Raw genomic sequence first — 20312 nt, 5'->3', positions numbered from 1 at the left:
AAAATGGCCTACAGGCCTCATCTGCACACCGACGCAGAGTGCAGCCAGTCAGTCACCAAAACACGAAACCTTTTACGAATAATAATGTGCCCATTTTGTAACCGGGAGCGTCAAATAACCAAGTTCCTATCGACAGAATGACTGTTATGTGTAACTCTGCTCTCTTATGCATGACGCAAATAGTAAGGGATCAGCGGTAAACGAGGCCACGCATTGTCTGCCCCCCCGCCCTCCCTCTGCTTGTCAGGAAGCAACCTGATTGGCCGAGGCCTAGCAAAGAGTGCCCGGGGATCCAAAACTGCAGGCCGCACTTAGCTTACCGTCGAAAATAAACCAAAACAATAACAGACAAAACCGAGAGGGGGGAGAATCGCCGATAGACTCGGAAGACGTCGTTATCAGGTAAAATTATTTAGAATCGATTAGAAGCGTGTATTGAATACGGCGAGTGGGCCCAGTCGGCCGTAGCGGGCCTCTTTCAGCCTTTCTCCGACAAACAACATGGTAGATAATGCGGCACATTAGCAAGCTGTGGCTAGGTTAGCAAGCTAAGCTAGCCAAACCAGGCGGGTTTATGTTGCGCAAATGAGCGCGAGGTGCAATGAAAACAAGACTATATGCATGTATTGACTTGTTCCTGGTGTGGTTTATTTCACGAATACTGTATCATATGGTGAATAGAGTGCTTAAATGCCCATACAGGATCGGTTGATTAAATTTCCTATATTAGCCATTGTGCTAAACAAAATGGCGATTGGAGGAACAGCCCTTTAGCCTGCTTGCTAGTTAGCCTGAGTGGGTGGAGGGCGGTAGCCGCCTCTAGTATACATTACATAACATTTGCAGTGCTTTCATTGGCGGCCATAAACTCCCAAGCATGTTTAGTTCTGCTGCAAAGAGTCCTGGGTGTAACTTGTTCACTTTATAAGTGTAACAGAATGACGTTAGACAATATAACACAAAGTGTGGCTTCACAAAAGGTAGCGCTTCATTCCATAATGAGGTAACTTGTCCACCCTTTTGAAAAACAAACGCATAACGTTAGCTACTAAAGACATGCGACTTGGGGCATTTGGACCGTCATGTGACGGCGATGCATTTCCTCCGACAAGTCCCTCATCCACCAGAAGCTCAACTCCGGTGTCCGTGAGGTCGTTCCCCTGCACAGTGCACACTGAGCTTGGCAGCCCTTTTGTCTCAACTGCGCTCCGGCTATCAAGCTCAACTAGCTCCAGGTGTAGCCTATCTGTCTTCAGGTTGGCGCTATCTGTACTGCATGTACTGCTCCCGGCAGGCAGCGGGTGGAGCCAGTGGGCAGAAAACATAATAACCGCCAATGGCGTCAGAGACTGGTGGGGAAAACCCCCCAAATGTCACCAGCAATTTCCAGAACATAACACAGTAATACATTTCAAGTCATCCAAATAAAGTGAGTGCACTTTTAGAGCCACGTTTCGATAAGTGGTGTGGGTATAAAGCTAATATGATGAGGCTTAGCTACATCTAAATAACATGCCACGCCCACAACAACTTTGTTGCAGTAACACTATTGAATGTATACAGTATACAATGGATACAGTTTGATGTCATCACTTCCTGGCTGAGGCTATATTTCAGGGTTACGCATTATGCACCACAAGATTAGACATTTCGGAAAATGCTTATAAAAACCGGAGGCTTTGGAGACCATTGTGTTCCAGACACCAGGGGGGGTCTAAATGCATGAAATAAGCTGTGTGTGTGTGTGTGTGTGTGTGTGTGTGTGTGTGTGTGTGTGTGTGTGTGTGTGTGTGTGTCTGTGTGTGTGTCTGTCTGTCTGTCTGTCTGTCTGTCTGTGTCTTTCCGTACGTCCGTCCTTCGGTCTAACTCTCACGGGTCCACTAGTAATTCTGACCAACATGCTGCATACACACTTATTTTGTACTAATTGTTTGTGTATTCCCCTTGTCAGAAGGATTGCTTCCCCTGATGAAAGGAAGCACGATAACAAACCAATTGGTTTTATTCTAGACAGTCTCGGCATCAAATGTGAAGGTATGTATTATGCTATTTGGTCAGATTGACCTAGTTGGCTTTGTCGGGTTGCTGCATTCACTTTCAAATTCAGTATTGCACACAGACAGTCTGAAAGAATTGCCTAACATAATGTATACTCTATTTTCCAGTCTTTTACCTAGTAACGACATGGACCACGGTGGCGGTGTGTTGGAGCTACACACACAGGAGCTGAAGATGCCCCATACTATGATCATGCAAGACTTCGGTAGGTGGACAAGTAGGTTGGATGACTGCCATAGAGTACCGCAGGGATGACGTATTTTTGTAGGCTTAGCTACCCAGAAATTGCCGCCATGCTGGTTCGTAAGGGGAAAAGTGAATGGGATTTTAGTATGGGGATTTTGGTTAAATGTATGAAATTAGGTCTGTGGTTAACAAAATATGAATGAAACAGCAAAGTTTATTATGTTCAGCGGGATAATCTTCACAAACGAGGAACACTTTTATGACTTTCTGAAAAGCACGTTAAAAAAAACGCATTTACGCTTCAAAAGTCATAAAAGAGGTCCTCGTTTGTGTAAATTATCCTGCTGAACACAATTTTTGCCGTTTCATAAACTTTTGTTAACCACATAGCTCATTTCATGCATTTAACCCAAATCCCCATACTAAAATCCCATTCACTTTTCCCCCTATGAACCGGAAGCTACTTCCGGACCCATTCCTGTGGTACTCTATTATAATGTAAACAGCAGTTGATATTTTGCTGTAGAAATAATGGCAGAATTGAAAGCTGTTTGTCATGCATCTATATCTTCTTGCTTCTTGTTGCAGTTGCGGGAATGGGAGGCCTGGCTCACATCGATGGGGATCACATTGTGGTATCTGTGCCCGAAGGCATGCTTCTGTCTGACGTGATGACAGATGAGGGCATCCTGCTGGAGCATGGCCTGGAGGTGGAGGGCCTGGAGGCCCATGTGGTGGAAGGCCTGGAGACAGAGGTGGTGGAGAGCTTAGAGACGGATGTGGACGGCCTGGAGGAAGAAGTTGTTGACGGTCTACACACCCACGTGGTCGAGCTGGAGGCACATGTACTAGAGGGGGAGGTGGAAGTGGACGGGCTAGAGGCACATGTAGTAGAGGGCCTGGAAACTGAGGTAGATGTTGAGGACCTGGAAGCTCATGTTCTTGAGGAGGAGGTGGAGGTGGAAGGCTTGGAGGTGGAAGGCTTGGAAGCAGAGGTTGTTGAAGGACTAGAGGTGGATGTAGAAGTCCTACAATCGGAAGAGAGCCATGAAATGAATGAAGACATGGTGACCTCAGAACATAGTGTGATTATGCCTGAGAATATTCTGGGGACAGAAGTCGCTATTGAGGATGCACACCACCACCACCATCACCACCACCACCACCACCACCATGTCCTGACCTCAGACCTCATCGAGGACCCGGACCACCACCATGATGATATGTCAGACCAGGTGTTTGTTGCAGAACTACTGTCTGAGCACGAGGAAAACACCCTGGATCAGCAGCTTGTGTCTGAGGGGGTGATGGTTGCAGAGGCCGGCTCTGAGACCATCATCCACGAGGAGCTGCCAGCCGAGGCTGTTGCCCTGCAGACGGACGAGGAGGATGATGCAAGAAGCAGCTCTGAGGATTACCTCATGATCTCCTGTGAGTGACACGGCTTGCTGGATGGCAGCACACCTTTTGATTTATAAACACTGCTCTTGTGAAACGTAATATTTGTCATTGCTAACATACAATTGTGAATAACCAAGGCTATAAAAGGAACTTGTTTTTGCGTCACTGCAGTGGATGAGGTTGGGGAGAAGCTGGACATAGGAGACACTCCTCTGGAGATCAGCACTGAGGTAATGGAAGACAAGGAAGCCAAAGAGGATGATGGATCTGAGGTCATCAAAGTCTACATTTTCAAAGCCGAAGCAGACGACGATTTGGGCAAGTGGCTTTTAGAGTAATCAATTTCACGATCTGCAAACTAGTCACTTTTAGATGACGATCACCTTTCTGATCCCAAAATGGGGCACTTAACCCATTGATACCTGATGCAGCATGTGTGTGTATGCCTTAAAGGGATACACACACAAATGAGGGATATACACGCAAATGCTGCATCAGGTATCAATGGGTTAAGACTCCGATCAGACAAAGTGTATTTACGCAGCCTGGAGTGGCCTTTTTGTGTGTGTTTTCAATGAGAGTGAAGTATTTTGCTTACTGCTTTTGCATTGCTGAGCGCCTCACATTTTTCTGCTCTATGCGCCCGCCGCCCTGAACGCCTCCAGTTGAAAAAACTCTTTTGGGTTCCCCTGTCATCCTGGGTTCACCTGTCACCTGTCATCTGCATATTGTCTTCCACCAAACTGCAGGCGGAACCAAATCTACAAGTTGATATTTTATTCAAATGAAGCTCTGCTGGGCAGATTATGCAAGCTGGATTTACCAGAAGACCGCTCTGCCAGGTGTTTTCTTCCACTAACAAGGAAACGTCAAATTGACAGATTTTTTTAAATGTCTGCAAGGATCCTCCGCCTGTCATTTTTTTATGCAGATGTTTCGATCATAAATGATGGATGTTTAGATACACATTTAATAGCAGTTAGGCTAAGGACAATATGTTGATTGCCGAGGAGCAAAAAAGAGAAAACACTTTATTTTTCTAACTGTAGGCGAATCAACAACGAAAAAGGCAGTGGTTTTGTGTCTGCCCTGGTACAGCATGTTGACATACTTCCCTGAACAAGTGTCTGTGAATCATGGCTTTGACTGTGAATCATGGCTTTGACTAATAAATATATATATTTTTTCATTCTTTCTCCAGGGGGGACAGAGGTAATAACCGAGGATGATTACCAGAATGGCCACCCTGACCTGGAGGCTGCATCTTCAGGCAGACTGGGAGTTGGCCGCGACAAGATGGTGTACATGGCAGTCAAGAACCATATAAAACAAGAGGAGGAGGACGACGACGACAGTGATGAGGATGATGATGATGATGATGATGACATCAGTACGTACTCTTGTGAGACAATTCCCTGATCAAAACACTTTCAATTTGACACTTGGTCAGCCAGGTCCCACTGAGTGCTGGTAAATCAGGGTGTTAAACCGCTTGTCTCTGTGGCTTTCTAGATGAAAGAGACATGGCTGAGCAGGTGTATATGGAGGTGGTAGTAGATCAGGAAGAGGAGGCTACAGCGCAGGAAGTCCAGCTAGATGACTCCCTAAACAACAAGATGTTTGTGCCCGTGTCCTGGGCAAATTCTTACGGTAAAAAAAATCATGGCTTGGATGTACACCACTTTTATATCGTGAAGTATCATAGAACAAGCAGGTTCTCTGAGCAGGTTTCACGATGAGAGGTGTTTTTATATGCTGCTGATTGTGAACTGATATCTCTGTACAGGCAACACCATTGATTCGGTGAAGAATGGCACGGCCACGCCTTTTCTGCAGATCCGAGAGGGACTGGGCGCCAACCGGGCCCTCAAACCCAAGCCGCTGAAGAAGAAGAAGAAGGGAGAAACGCGGCAGTGTCAGACTGGTATGAACAGTGTCAGACTGGTATGAACAGTGTCAGACTGGTATGAACAGTGTCAGACTGGTATGAACAGTGTCAGACTGGTATGAACAGTGTCAGACTGGTATGAACAGCCGTTAAACATAGCGGTTGATGTCGAAGGTTGTTTGATGATGGGAATGGCTTTACAAATTGTCAGTTCTTCGTGTACTGCAGGACAGAGCAACATTCCACATACTGTCTGGTTGTCCCCAAAATTTAAATTTTTTCTATTATGGTTTTGATCATTTGGTGAAAATGTGAGAGTTTTACACAGTTTATAAAATGTCATTGACAGTATTATAAACTAATACATGCTATCCATTCTCTGTCCCAGCTGTCATCATTGGCCCAGACGGCATGCCTCTGACCGTCTACCCCTGCCACATCTGTGGGAAGAAGTTCCGCTCACGAGGCTTCCTCAAATGCCACATGAAGAACCACCCGGACCACCTGCTAAAGAAGAAGTACCAGTGTACAGACTGCGACTTCACCACAAACAAGAAGGTCAACTTCCACAACCACTTGGAGAGCCACAAGCTGCTGAGCCACCACAGCGGCGAGCGCTCTCCCGAGTACACGGAGTACGCACGCCGCTACCACGAGTCCAGCCCGCTGGGCTCCGACAAGCTCATCGTCAAGGACCGCGAGCCCAAACTGCACCACTGCAAGTACTGCGAGTACGAGACGGCCGAGCAGGGCCTGCTCAACCGCCACCTGCTGGCGGTGCACAGTAAGAACTTTGCTCACGTGTGCGTGGAGTGCGCCAAGGGCTTCCGTCACCCGTCGGAGCTGAAGAAGCACATGCGGACCCACACGGGCGAGAAGCCCTACCACTGCCCGCACTGCGACTTCCGCTGCGCCGACCAGTCCAACCTAAAGACTCACATCAAGAGCAAGCACGGCGCCGACCTGCCCTTCAAGTGCAGCCACTGCCCGCAGGCGTACGCCGACGCGCGGGAGCTCCAGCGTCACATAGAGATGGTGCAAGGCCACAAGACCCACCAGTGCCCGCACTGCGAGCACAAGAGCACCAACTCCAGTGACCTGAAGCGACACATCATCTCCGTGCACACCAAGGACTTCCCCCACCAGTGTGACGTGTGCGAGAAGGGCTTCCACCGGCCCTCGGAGTTGAAGAAACACGCGGAGACGCACAAGGGCGGCAACAAGGTTCACCAGTGCCGGCACTGTAACTTCACCGCCTCGGACACCTTCACCCTGAGTCGCCACATCCTGTCCTTGCACACGAAGGACCTCCCCTTTAAGTGCAAGCGATGCCGACGAGGCTTCCGGCAGCCGGCGGAGCTGAAGAAGCACATGAAGACGCACAGCGGGAGAAAGGTTTACCAGTGCCAGTATTGCGAGTATAACAGCACGGACGCTTCTGGCTTCAAACGCCACGTCATCTCTATCCACACCAAGGACTACCCGCACCGCTGCGACTACTGCACCAAGGGCTTTAGGAGGCCTTCAGAGAAGAGCCAGCACATAGCCAGGCATCACAAAGACATGTTGATGTAATGTCATCACGCACACACACACAAACACACACACACACACACTCCTCTCTATCTATCTCTCTATCTTTCTCGAGTAAATCTGTGTCACACATCCAGAGTAATTTTAGTCTATTAATAAAGGAATGTTGGATATAGACTGTTGATGACGACAAAGACAATTCGAATCGACCATTCTGTGTTCTGTGGTGAAATGTGTCTAAGCCCCCCCCCCCCCCCCCCCCACCCAAGGGTAATGCAAGAACGCATTTTTAGGTGGGAGTGAATTTAAAAAAGCAAGTGTATACACTTAGTGGGACAGCTGTAAATTTTGTCTTGTTTCGTTGCAAAAAAATCACATATAACATATATTCAGGGTTTCAAATGTCTATATTTTTATACCCACTCAGCTGAAATGCTGCAAGATTATGACTGTGTCCTGTAATATAGCAAGTGGTGCTTTGTGAACGTCATGCCAGTTCTTCAGATGATGTGGAATATGAGTACAGGAGAAATTTGCCCCCCCCCCCCCAGAGTATCACCTAGTATCTCTCTCCCCTTACTAACTAACCAGCTTTTACCCTGACATTTGTTTCCAATGCCGTCTTGTCATGAATTCAACAAGGGGTGGGGCCATTTGTGTGATCAAAAATGGTTTAGAACAATGTTTACACGCCTAACGCACCTTAAAAGGATATTCATAAATCTAACGGTTGTACTTCTGTACACTACCATTTTCCTCCCAAGACTGAACACTCATTGAGTGCCATCAAAAATAGTCACGTACAATGTATATTCTGTTAAAAATCTGAATCTGGGTTTTTATAAATGGTCAGATCAGCAGAAAAGAACAGAAATGTGCCGTCGACATATTAGTGGAATATCCCTTTAGTGTAAAGTAAACAACCTGTTTCTGACAGCAATCTGCCTTTTCCCCTCTGATGGTATTATTGACGTTATGTGAGCTTATATTAGCAGAAGGTTGACTGATGACCGTTTGGTGACCTCTGAAGTAGTTGTATCTGACTGCCACTGGAAGATGTCATGTGATGTCACCTATGACACGTATGTGCTCTCTCAGCTAACCTTTGATTGCAATCATGCCTTACATCTGCTGGTCTTTATTCCTCAAGCATTGAACTCCGCTTATCAGAAGACAAGTGATTTTTTAAGTCTCAAACATGCTGTATCAACATTCTCTCAGCGATGATGTATGTTTGAGTCTGTAGAAAGCACCTTAATTAAAACAAATCTTTTAATTACATGTATGGGGAGTATATATATAATATATATATAGTCCCCGGATAATAAACAGTTACTAAACTTTGTGAGTGGATAAAGAGTGTTTTGAGTATTGTCTCCTATAGCAGGTGGGAACATAGCATTATTCCATCACAAATGAGTTTGTCGTTGAAAGTGGTGAGTGAAACCATCTGTTGTGTTTTATGGATAAGTGATTGGGTTTTGTGTATGTTTGTGCTCACTAACATCAGTTTCCCAGAGCCTAGTCCTGCGTAACCGAATCCCAAGCATGGGAATATCTTGAACTCCCTGGTCGACATATTGGCATTAGTCTTAAAAGTATGCACATATGCTGTCTGCATAAAATTAATTGTGGTATATATTAAAGATCCATGCATTTCCTGTACCTTAGTCTATTTTTCTTTCTGTCTGATTGTGGATAAACTACTGGTGGGGAGGAACCAAAATTAACAGTCTTAAAAAAAGAAGTCCTGCAAATAGTTGCCACTAGATGGCAGCGGTTTACTCTTATCAAAATGAAGTCACAGAAGAGCATGTTCTCTTAGATTTGTTGGCCATGTATCACCGTATGTAATCTGATTACCTACTGTGGCAATAAATGTGATTCCCATTCTAGTATTAAGATTTCATCTAATGAGTATCAGTATCTATCAATTCACAGATTCTGAGTACAGTGTGTTTTTACACTATCCACATTACTGATGATTATTTATCAAACATCTCATAATGTAAATATGTTGTGAAAGCACCAATAGTCATCACAATATTGTCGCAAATATCGACAACATTTTAAGGTATTTGGTCAAAAATATTGTCATATTTGATTTTGTCCGCACAGCCCCCAGCCCTATGTGGCTTTGACTTACAACTGAACATTTTTAGGCCACTTGTAGAAAATACAAACATATATATCGTGTATCACCGTTCAGCCTAAAAATTGCTTTATGATATGATTTTCCATCCATAATATTGCCCAGCAATATGTGGGAGGAAGTGGGCTGTAGCTCACGCAGATAAACATAATCTGGTGCAGAAGGTTGTTGGTTCAATTCCTGCATCAGACTCTGGCTTCAGAAAGGTTCACATGATAAGCCGCTGACTGTAAGATGCCAGCAGTGATGCTTCTTTATCATCAGTATTTTTTCAAATACACACACAAATGCTGCATCAGGTATCAATGCGTTAAGCTATCTGTGGTTTCTCATAATCCCCTGTTGCTCATATCTCTGTGGAAGTGTACTCAGATGTCCAATATGGTCTGACAGAGAAGTCTGGAAAAGTATGGCATTTTGAAATGGAAAACTTATAGAAACTCAGTTTTAATAAACAGCTTTAATCCTCACTATCATATAGCTAGGCTTAGATAGTGAGGTAATATGCAGTTGTGTGGTGGTAGCATGGAGGGGGGTGTTTCCAGGACGCTGGATTACACCGTTAAGCCTTCTTGAGGTGTCGTGGGCCTAACTTAACGAAACATCGGTGAAGGAAGGTGCCCACTTGAAAACCCCAATGACATGCTTTATACTGCTTTTGGCTAGGGTAGGTAACTGGTGATTTGTGTCTTGTTTATTAGTTTGTTAGCCTGTTAGCTTGTTTTATTCTGGATTGGGCTTCTAAATGTGTTTTTCCTCGGATTTTGGCACAAGGGATAGTAACATCTTGTCCTGTGTATTAATTAATACCAGCGACATTTGTTGATAAGAAATGTAATGGAGGAGATTATTATACAGCTGTATGTTTTCTCAAGTTCCACACACTGGCTTGAAGGCCTAAAGTGCATGGCGCATTGGCGCCTCCTGTTGGCGCTGAGAAACCTCTTCACTTATCAAAAGGAGAAGCGACTTCAATGCATTTCTTTTCAGAGTATGAATGGGTTGATGACGTAGAAATATCACACTGCTTTTCATCCCGGGTTCGGGTTCCTATTATAGGGTCCTCGTTTGGAGTATATGCTTCAATCAGTCAATCAGTTGTGCAGCTGCAGATCTGTCAATGTCACTGCTGCTGTGAATGTGAAACTCTGGCTCAGTTTCATATTCATTGAAAATAGAAAATACCATAACTGCATCTTCTCCCTCTACCAAAGACCCCCACAAAAGGATGCGGCACAACTAGTGGAGAAATGGAAGCATATAGTGTTAAAGGAGATGGAGAAATGCATCGCTTTACATTCTCTGTCTCCTGTCAGGGAAGATGTATGATGCCTCATGCTGGGGGAAATGAAGCTGTGCAGATGGGGTTCACTTGGGCACCTCACACACCTCGCAGAGATACAACAGCCTGTCCGTTTCTGTTGCCTCCACAGGAGATCGCCCATAAATCACTTCCTGGTGCTGTCAACAAAACTGCTGAGGACATGGAGATCAATATGCAGACACATCCATGAAATCCTCTCTAAGTAACCCTTCCTTCTCACTGTCTTCTTCTCCAGCAGGAGTGTATAGAGGAGCATGTCAGGTTGTTTGTGTTTCTGCATACAGGCATAAATTAACAGTGACTGCACAACGGCGGCAGCCTAAATACATTTTCTCATTTCCTGTCTGTGTTATGCAGATCCTCTATATCTCCCATGGGTTACGAGCTTGTTCCGCCCGCCCTCTTTGCATCAGTGGAGCTTCAAACACACAGAGACACTCACTCACACAGACAGAGAGAGAGAGACACACACACACACACACACACACACACACACACACACACACACACACACACCACACTTAATAGCCTCTGAGGAGCCATCCCTGTGATGAGAATTGACAGACATCAACAGATAATCCGGCCTTTGCGGAAGGTCAAACTAATTTACTTTATGTAGTCATTTTCGTCCATATTTCTGAGGATCAATGGGGTCTGGCCTGGATGTGATTAGAATAATGAAACTGCCATTGACAATCCATTTCAGTCACATGCTGATGTACAAGGACGCTGAGCCTGCCTGCAGTCGGTGAACGAAAAGGTGATGATCCAAACACAAATACTGTATCGATATCACAATATGGCTCATGCATGCAAAATCTCATGAACTGAGATTGAACTGAATAATGATAGGTGTGATGTCAAACAAAATAAAAATATTGAAATCATAGGCTATTCCTTACAAAAAATCATACTTCAGACAGAACATGTGTTTCGAGTCAAATTTGCTTGTTATCATCAATTAAGACAGCAGAATTGTGTGCCACAATATCCCAACATCACCATATCATCACAATATGATTCCTCTAAAGATGACAAATTATCATTTGAATGATCACGCAGCCCTATAGCAACAAGTGTCGCATGGTTCTCTTCAGTCACGGGCAAGTGGATATGCATTATTTGGCCTGCCATGTGCTGTTTCAGGGCATATTTTGGGGCGATTTTGTTTTGGACTAGCCTACTTAGGATTCGGTGTGTACAAGGACAGATTGCTCTCTTGCATATTTCAGTTAGGGGAATAACAAATTGAGCTGGGACTGGGACTGTGTCTCATTTCATTGGCAGACAGTTACACTCCTCTCTGTTACCTTCAGATCCTGTGGTGCATGGCCCACATAGATCCACACTGTCGGCAACAGGGCTCGTACTGGTGCCAACATGGAGCCCGCGGGGCCCTCAGGGAAATCAGGGCCAGATTGCTTGGAACCTGCAGGCATGGGGCTGCTGATTAGTCAGAGAAAGGAGTGTTGACCAGAGAGAGAGAGAGAGAGAGAGAGAGAGGGAGAGAGAGAGAGCGAGAGGGAGGGAGGGAGAGAGAGAGAGAGAGAGAGAGAGGGAGGGAGAGAGAGAGAGAGAGAGAGCGAGAGAGAGCGAGAGCGAGAGGGAGAGAGAGAGAGAGAGAGAGAGAGAGAGAGAGAGAGAGAGAGAGAGACAGCCTGTTGACTCTCTGACTCACCCATGCTGTCTGCTGAGGCTGCTGGCACAGTTTTGTTTACACTCTTTGTGTGTTTCTGCATTGAGTCATATGATAGGTTGGATGGATGTAGGCTACCCAATCCTAACAGTTTCTCAAAGCACTGCATTAAAAGTGGATTGTTGTAGAAGTTTAGAATACATAATAATGGCATATTCATATTATGGCATGAACTATCTCCACCTTTAGGCTACTACATCTTTACAATATGCTTTTTCAAATAGAAAGCGTTTCCTTTTGAGCGATCACTATTTTGAGCGATCACTAGATGGCACTGTTATCCCATCATACATAGACGCATTATTGTAAGTGCCTCCATAAATAAATGCACAATCTCTACCCTACATACCACCGGGGGTGCAACAATGGGTCTCCTCAAAAATGAGAAGCAGTAGAGTTTTAGTTTTATTTCACTCAATTGAAGTTATGAGAAGGAAGAATGTGCAAGAATAGCTGTCCAGGTTTTCAGTGTAACCTGCATACACACTTCTCAGGTGTGGTAGAATTCTCAACCTTTTCTTCTGATATCAAAGACCCTATATCCACATTGGAGCTATGGATTGAGATGAGATTTTGCCTCTCGGACCCAAATCTAAGAATATTTTTTATTGTTAAATAGGCTATATATGATTTTGTCCAGAATTTCATGACTATCTCTACAGAGATTAACAGTGACATTACAACCAATCCTTCTACATGATCTTAATTAACTTCTTGTGAATGAATAATGGTGAAGTTGATCAATTCACCAGTTTTCTGGGGATCCCTTGGAACCCCTCAAGGACCACTGGGTGAGAAGATAACTACTGTTTTCGCACCATGGGGTCGGAGCTCGGAGGTTTAATAGGTGCTTGGCCAATTTGAGGGTCCGTGGCGTTAAAAGAAAGGTTTCAGAAAGCTTTGTCATAGGCTACATCATTATCTCAGTCAATTAAACAGATCAGATGACCCGCCTATTATTAATCCGCAGTCAAAATGACAGCCGACGCCGAGATAGGTTGACCTGCATCACAGCCCAGACACGTCATCTGCAGGTAGGTGTGGTTAACGGGGACGATATTACTGTAGTCGCCGTTGCGTTGCAGCAGCAGTTCACAGTCTGACACGAGACGAGAGAGAGAGAGGAGCAGAGGCGCTGGAGGGCTCGGCCGACTACCTCGTGTCATTTGGGGCCAGTGATGGGAAAAAAAGGCTCGTCTTCCTGCTCACCGGCATTACCGCTCGTTACATCTGGAACCTCCGCGTCAGCCTGTGGCTTTTTACGCAGCAGACATCTTTAGGAACTAGCGGGTTTGGATTGCCTGATGGAAGATGGGCCACTTGATCCTGTTTGCGCCAAGACAACCCGCCACAGTTAGAGGAATAAGTCGTTATGGACAGTTGTGTAGTCGTTGCATTTCCACCTAGGAGACGTGCGCGATTTTGGTGTCAATAGCAGATTTTCGTTTTCAGCACGTCTTTACGCGTAAAGGACATGGACATAACGGCCCCGTCCTCTGCTGCCTGAGGTTCAGCCCTGCTATGTTTTTTCGTCACTATGGTAAAAACCTGTAGTTCGAGTAGATGCTATTTGTGCGACTGCTTCGTACCCGCTGGCTTTGATGTGGACATGGTGGCGAGCTTCTTATCGAGCGCGTAAATGTGCGCTGCCGTTTAGACGCTCCGTTATCCGCTCATCACCGCATCAGGACCCGCACGCTTTATAACTGACAGCAGGCCTCACTGACCGCTGCCAAACGGCTTCATATTGTGCAATTTGAACTGAAACTTCCTTCAACTACAACCCAGCGGACATGGCTTTACCGGATAATGGCATAGGCGGGGAGGAGGTAACCTTCCCAGAGATTATCGAGCTCAACGTCGGCGGCCAGGTGTACATCACCCGCTATAACACCCTGACGAGCGTGCCCGACTCCTTGCTGTGCGAGATGTTCAGCCGGAGGTCCACCAAAGGGCTGGCCCGGGACACCAAGGGCCGCTTCTTCGTGGACCGGGACGGCTTCCTGTTCCGGTACATACTGGACTTCATGCGCGACCAGCAGCTGGTTCTGCCGGACCACTTCCCTGAGCGTGCGCGCCTGCAGCGCGAGGCTGAGTTCTTCAACCTGCCCGAGCTCGTCAAGCTGCTCACGCCCAAAATCAGCAAGCAGAACTCTCTGGGCGACGAGGGCTGTACAAGTGACCCGGAGGACTCCTCACCCGGTACCGACACCGTGCGCAACCTGGGCTCGCTGGGCGCCGCCGCCGCCGCCTGTGCCAGCCTGGTGCCCGGCGCGGGCGCTATAGTGGACAGCAAGCGCTCCGGCTTCATCACCATCGGCTACCGGGGCTCGTACACGCTGGGCCGGGACAGCCAGACCGACGCCAAGTTCCGGCGGGTGGCACGGATCATGGTGTGCGGGAAGACGTCGCTGGCCAAAGAGGTGTTCGGCGAGACGCTGAACGAGAGCCGCGACCCGGACCGCCCCCCGGAGCGCTACACGTCCCGCTACTATCTCAAGTTCACCTTCCTGGAGCAGGCGTTCGACAAGCTGGCCGACGCGGGCTTCCACATGGTGGCCTGCAACTCCACGGGCACCTGCGCCTTTGCCCACGAGCAGACGGACGACAAGATCTGGACCAGCTACACTGAATATGTGTTCTACCGTGAGTGAGACTACTAAAACCCGGCTTTGTCCCCCTCTGGCCCCCCTCCAAGTGACCCCCCCCACCCCACCCCACCCCACAGCCTCCAGCCATCCTGTCTCTCTCCTCTCTGATGACTCCTGCACCACTAGATGTAGACCTACCCCTCCAGCTCTCTCCAGCCTCCAGCTGTTACCCTATGAACAAAAACAAATACCCACCAGCTGGCAGCTGTGAGTCTTCACCTGCAGGTTGAATCTACAGCTCCTGAACCCCCCAGTTCCCCCCCCCCCCCCCCCGACCCCGTGCCCCCTCCATCCTCAGGTCCAGCTTCTACCCCAGCCTAACAGCCCCAGCTCCACCTACTCAGCCCCGGACCCGATCCAGCTCCCTTGACCACAGCAACCCACAGCCTGCCTTTCCTACCAAGACTGATACCCTCTATGTACTCCCCCCCACCCCCCTTTCTATATTGCATCTGCCTTGGTGAAGCACAATACTCTAAATCTAAGAGCTAATTTTGTTAAATTGAACCCCAGTGTGTCTATATGACTATAGTCATACAGGCCTAATAGAAAAGGGCTTCTAAAGAGTGCCCCGTGATGTACACTGCTGTACTTTGCCTCTGCTTACCCGAGCAGATCAGACTGTCTCTCTCCTGCTCCTCTCAACTAAATTACCAAATAATTGGACATGTTATCAGCCTTGAGGGATGCGAGCAGCAGCCACACAGCACAAGAATTGTTTCCACGAAAATCTAATTTCCTTCACTTTTTACTAAACGTGTCCTGTGTCATGAGGTCGGGGACACGGCGCCACCCGTTTTTTCCCGTTCAATCGTCGTCTTGAATGATGGTTTAGTTTGAGCCTCTGCTGCTCGTAAAGATAATAATATTAGCCGCGCACGGTCAAGAAAAGCACATGAACATTTTATTTTGAAAGGGGAAAAGACTGGCGTGGACACAGCTTGTAAGACAATCCAGTTGTAGTAACATAATATTACTGCGTGGAATTTCCTGCTCAGAAGAAAAAAAAATGCTGGCTCTCTGTCAAGCTAGCGAGCAACAGGCTTATGATGATGCTCAAATATTGAGTGGTCCTCTTGTCGTCTGGAAGGGAGAAAAGTTGTTAGAAGAGATGCCAGATGAAGTGTGTGTATTGATTGTGTGCGGTGGAGTTTTCAGTATTTCAATCAGCCACGCCGAGAGGGCAGAGGAGATGGAAGGTGTTGCATCATCACACAAAGCCCATGTTCTCTCTCTCCTATGTGCTTCTTCTTCTTCTTCTTCTTTAGCATTTCTTTGCTCAGTCACACAGAGACGAGCGTTTTGACAGCTTCTCTGCACCATGCCTACGCAACTCTTACACCCTTTCTACAAACTGTGATTTTGCCGTCATAGGATAGGATTTTTTTCGTGTGTGTTTTGTAAACAATAATGTTATTCTTAATACTCAGTATTACAGTTCAAGCTGTTGCATATTGGAGGGATGGCTCTGCACTTCCTGCAAGCCAATACCCATGAGAAAGGCTATAGGATTACGCTGCTTTAGCCGGCCAGAGCCCCGCTGTTTTTCTGTAGCAAGGGCACGGTGAGGGCAGCTCGTATAGTGAGCAGATATTAATAACATCAGAACATAAACGAGCGAGTAAACAGAGAGAGGGGGTCCGTTTTCAGAGAATAGCCTCAGGACAGCTCTGCACATGATATATACCTCAGATTACAAAACAAACTGAAGGCGCTCGAATCCAACAGGCTATTTCAAATCCCAACGGATGACATTGAAATGCAGACGCAGCGAGGGGTGCTGGTAGATGCTGTCGTAATGTTAAGGGAGAGAACGAATATAGATTCAATATATTAAAGTGAACTTTGAGAAGCAGTCGGCGAGGTGGCAGGATGTCACTTCAGCGGACGTGTCACGTGGTCGTTTTTGGCGCACCTTTTGACAGTGACAATAAATGTGTTGTGTAAGGTCTAGAAAGGGCACTGTTTCAGTGTGATGATGGAGTGCTGCTGACACGATATGAGACGACACTGACATTCAAAAGTGTTCCGCCAAAAGCAAAAGGATGTGTCAAATAAAATATGTTTTTCTTTTGATTTTGTTTGTATTCTCCATTCATAACAATTGCTTGTCAATATATACAATGGCATTCAGCAGCACCGTCTAAATAAAAGATCACGGTGTGTCCGCCCACACGATATTATAACATTTTGAATGAACAGTGACTGTAAAACTCTTTCACAAAGTAAACCATTGAAATGTTCCATCATCCCATTTCCACGGAGATATAGCCATAAAGGGAAATGTCCTTGAACATAAACTGTACTTCATATTAAATGATCAGGACTGGACCCTCGGGTAGCCTCTCTCTCTCTCTCTCCTTCATACTGGCTCTTTCACATTTCTTGTGTTTTTCCTCAGCTGGATCTCGCGTTGTGAACAGTTGACCAGAGAACAGAGCCAGAATAGAAATGAGGACACGTACTGTATAGCTAACAAGCTCTGTCAAAGTCGATTATAAAACCCTTATGTTGTTGCCAATAATCTTCCTAATTGGTCCTCCTAACATTACAAATATAAGATTGGGCGTAATATCCAGGACTGGGTGACATAGTTGTTAAGGCTTAAAGCAGAACACAGAATTCTGAGAGATCAGATTTGATTGAGTGATTGATTGGTTGATACTTTATTTAAGTGGCATGCACCTGTTTAAGGCACCCATGCCCAGTTATGTATGAGCTTACAAGACACACTATCATATTTACAATAGGCATAATAAATGGCTGCTGTGTGTGTAGGAACAGCAATCATACTGATGCCGATGTAGGTGAACCGTCTTTTTTGTTTTGTTTTTGTTTTGTTTTTATCTCGAGAGATCATGAGATATTAATGAGCATGAGACTATGAACTCTAAGCTGATCTCAACCTGGCCTAGATACAAAAAGATAAAGGATAGTTTTCCAGCTTGATGAAAATCGATTAAAATATTGACGTGCCTCTGTTTCCGTTCCAAAATAGAATATTATATAGTTGCTCTCCGGGATGCCTGCAGTACGTGTGTCTCTCCAACCAACCCCAACCCAAACAAACACAGCGAGGGGAGGGTGGGAGTCCACAGCCATTAGTGCAGACGTGGAGAGAACATGCCTCAACTGGGGAATTTCAGACGCCAGTGTTTATCCATACCTCCACGGGTCCAGTAGATGTGTGAGAAGCCATGAATAAAACAGTAACAGGTCGGGAAAAGATGCTACTTGGAAATTCCTAATGCTCTGTTGTTGTGAAACTTTGTGGCTGGAGAAAAAAATGTAGCATGCCTGCTTTATGTGCCATATAGGAAGCAGGTCCTATTGTGTCACCATAGTGGTGTGTGCCATGTTCTAACCAGTGTCACAATAAAGATATTTTACCATGAGGTTGGCCTCTCTGTCTCGTGGGGAAGGGGGGGGGGGGGGGGGGGATCTAATCTAATTTAATTTAATTTAGAGCAGACACACTCACACACACACACACACACACACACACACACACACACACACACACACACACACACACACACACACAGAGCAGGCAAAAAAAAATAAACCAGCCTAATTGAAAAGCAGACTGATTTAATTGATTTACTTAATTTTTTGATGTTGTATTCATTATAATCATTTACTAGCATTTTAGGCTATCTGCGCTTCGAACAAAAAAAAGATAACATATTTTCCCCTTGAGCTTTCGCAAGTCATAATTGAGTGGCTGCCATAACAGAGAGAGGAGGAGGAGGAGGAGGAGGAGGAGGAGGAGGAGGAGGAGGAATGTGTGTCCTGAGAGCACAAGAATGCGCCGCTACAACGCTTTACCTTTTGAGGCAGTGAGTTGACCCATGTGGAGGCTCTTTACCTTTTGAGGCAGTGAGTTGACCCATGTGGAGGCTCTTTACCTTTTGAGGCAGTGAGTGAGTTGACCCATGTGCAGATATTGCTCTATACAGATCGCTCTATATGGAAACAACATGCATTGGCCGGTCAGCTCGGACAATCGCCTTGTCTCCCAGACAGCTGGGTCAATCTGCTTCCCCCTGTGAGGAGGAGACAGGAGAGCAGGAAGTTGTCTACGTCACAGGGAAAAGGATTGGTATCAGACCGAGAAAGGGATGTGGTAAAGAGGCAGAGAGTGATGGGGCCGGACAGCACAGATGGCTGATGGAAGTATAGGATGAGATTTATTTACCCAACAAGGTTTTAGTGTTTACAGTAATCTCTTCCTGAGGGACTGGAGCCTGAAGTGACCTGTGCTGTTTGCTGAGCTGCTGCATCTACCTGATAGAAAAAAATGACTGTGCTGTGTGGTGTGTGTGTGTGTGTGTGTGTGTGTGTGTGTGTGTGTGTGTGTGTGTGTGTGTGTGTGTGTGTGCGTGCGTGCGTGTGTGTGCGTGCATGTGTGCGTGCGTGTGCGTGTGTGTGTGTGTGTGTGTGTGTGTTGTATTCCTCTGTGTGACAAATACTGACCCACAACATTACTCATCAGGATTATGATTAATATTGATCCATATATGGGTACATCAATAGAGAGAGCAGACATTTCAGTGACATTTCCCATCCCCCCAAACTTGTTTATTGTATAGCTGTGGGGCATGGATGGACTTCATTGCTATGTTGTAGTAGAGCCATCGGTAGCAGTCGTATCCTCAAAGAGCATGTACTTTTAAATAGAGATTACAACCAATCCAGGTTTCCTGTCCGAGTCACAGCCCGCTCTCATTTCCAACGCGTCTACTATCTGTCAAGTCCCGCGGCGTCACTACACCGAGGCAGGGACGTCCCACAGAACTCTACACCGAGGCAGGGACGTCCCACAGAACCCTACACCGAGGCAGGGACGTCCCACAGAACCCTACACCGAGGCAGGGACGTCCCACAGAACTCTACACCGAGGCAGGGACGTCCCACAGAACCCTACACCGAGGCAGGGACGTCCCACAGAACTCCCACAACGGCTGAAAGCAACGCCGCAGGGGTGAAACATTCAAACAAGCCGTTGGCAGTAGGTTGATGATGATGATGATGATGATGATGATGATGATGCAGTAGGGTGAAGGGGGAGGATTGATGGTAGATTACTTGTCTTTCACACGCGAGGGCCGAGTTCGTGTCCGATGTGTTCAGTTCTAAGCCTAACCCAGCATAGCCCGAACCAAGTTCAATCAGGAGAGACTAGAGACCAAAGGATAAATAAAGTGATATTTATTACAATAAAGTGAATAATTTACTACAGAAATAATGATGAGAATAAAGTATTGTTATTAGTCTTTGGCGGTTAGACACCACAGGGAGATCTTGAGAGAGCTGCATCAGCCCAGATCAGCATCCATATATATCCCCCTGCAGTGTCTCTAGATATTGGTGGTGCTGGTGATCCTTCTGAGACTCATGATGAGACTCTTCCGACTGAAGAA

At 46.3% G+C, this 20312-nt stretch overlaps 2 protein-coding genes across 2 annotated transcripts; both read left to right on the top strand.

Annotated features, from left to right (window-relative positions):
• Positions 1 to 285: 285 nt before the first annotated feature.
• On the top strand, positions 286 to 7220 carry znf711 (zinc finger protein 711). The gene is made up of 9 exons (XM_083651536.1): positions 286 to 402; positions 1952 to 2034; positions 2166 to 2263; positions 2833 to 3675; positions 3817 to 3963; positions 4847 to 5035; positions 5158 to 5295; positions 5432 to 5569; positions 5922 to 7220. Exons 3-9 carry the CDS (start codon positions 2185 to 2187, stop codon positions 7106 to 7108), a joined length of 2721 nt encoding a protein of 906 aa, XP_083507662.1. The 5' UTR covers positions 286 to 402; positions 1952 to 2034; positions 2166 to 2184; the 3' UTR covers positions 7109 to 7220.
• A 6148-nt stretch (positions 7221 to 13368) lies between these two features.
• Positions 13369 to 18161, top strand: kctd12b (potassium channel tetramerisation domain containing 12b). Its single transcript, XM_083651534.1, has one exon. The coding sequence runs from the start codon at positions 14032 to 14034 to the stop codon at positions 14890 to 14892; it is 861 nt and encodes a 286-aa protein (XP_083507660.1). The 5' UTR covers positions 13369 to 14031; the 3' UTR covers positions 14893 to 18161.
• Positions 18162 to 20312: the final 2151 nt, after the last annotated feature.

This window comes from Poromitra crassiceps (genome assembly GCF_964638095.1).
Source record: "Poromitra crassiceps genome assembly, chromosome: 15".
NCBI classification, from domain to species: domain Eukaryota; kingdom Metazoa; phylum Chordata; class Actinopteri; order Beryciformes; family Melamphaidae; genus Poromitra; species Poromitra crassiceps.
Note: the sequence above shows the minus strand (reverse complement) of the source record. Positions and strands in the feature narration are given on the sequence as shown.

Coding starts and splice junctions, on each gene's coding strand:
- znf711 (XM_083651536.1), top strand. CDS start 2,185: ATGGACCACGGTGGCGGTGTGTTGGAGCTACACACACAGGAGCTGAAG. Junction 3,964..4,846: donor CGAAGCAGACGACGATTTGG/GCAAGTGGCTTT, acceptor TTCTTTCTCCAG/GGGGGACAGAGGTAATAACC. Junction 5,296..5,431: donor GTCCTGGGCAAATTCTTACG/GTAAAAAAAATC, acceptor ATCTCTGTACAG/GCAACACCATTGATTCGGTG.
- kctd12b (XM_083651534.1), top strand. CDS start 14,032: ATGGCTTTACCGGATAATGGCATAGGCGGGGAGGAGGTAACCTTCCCA.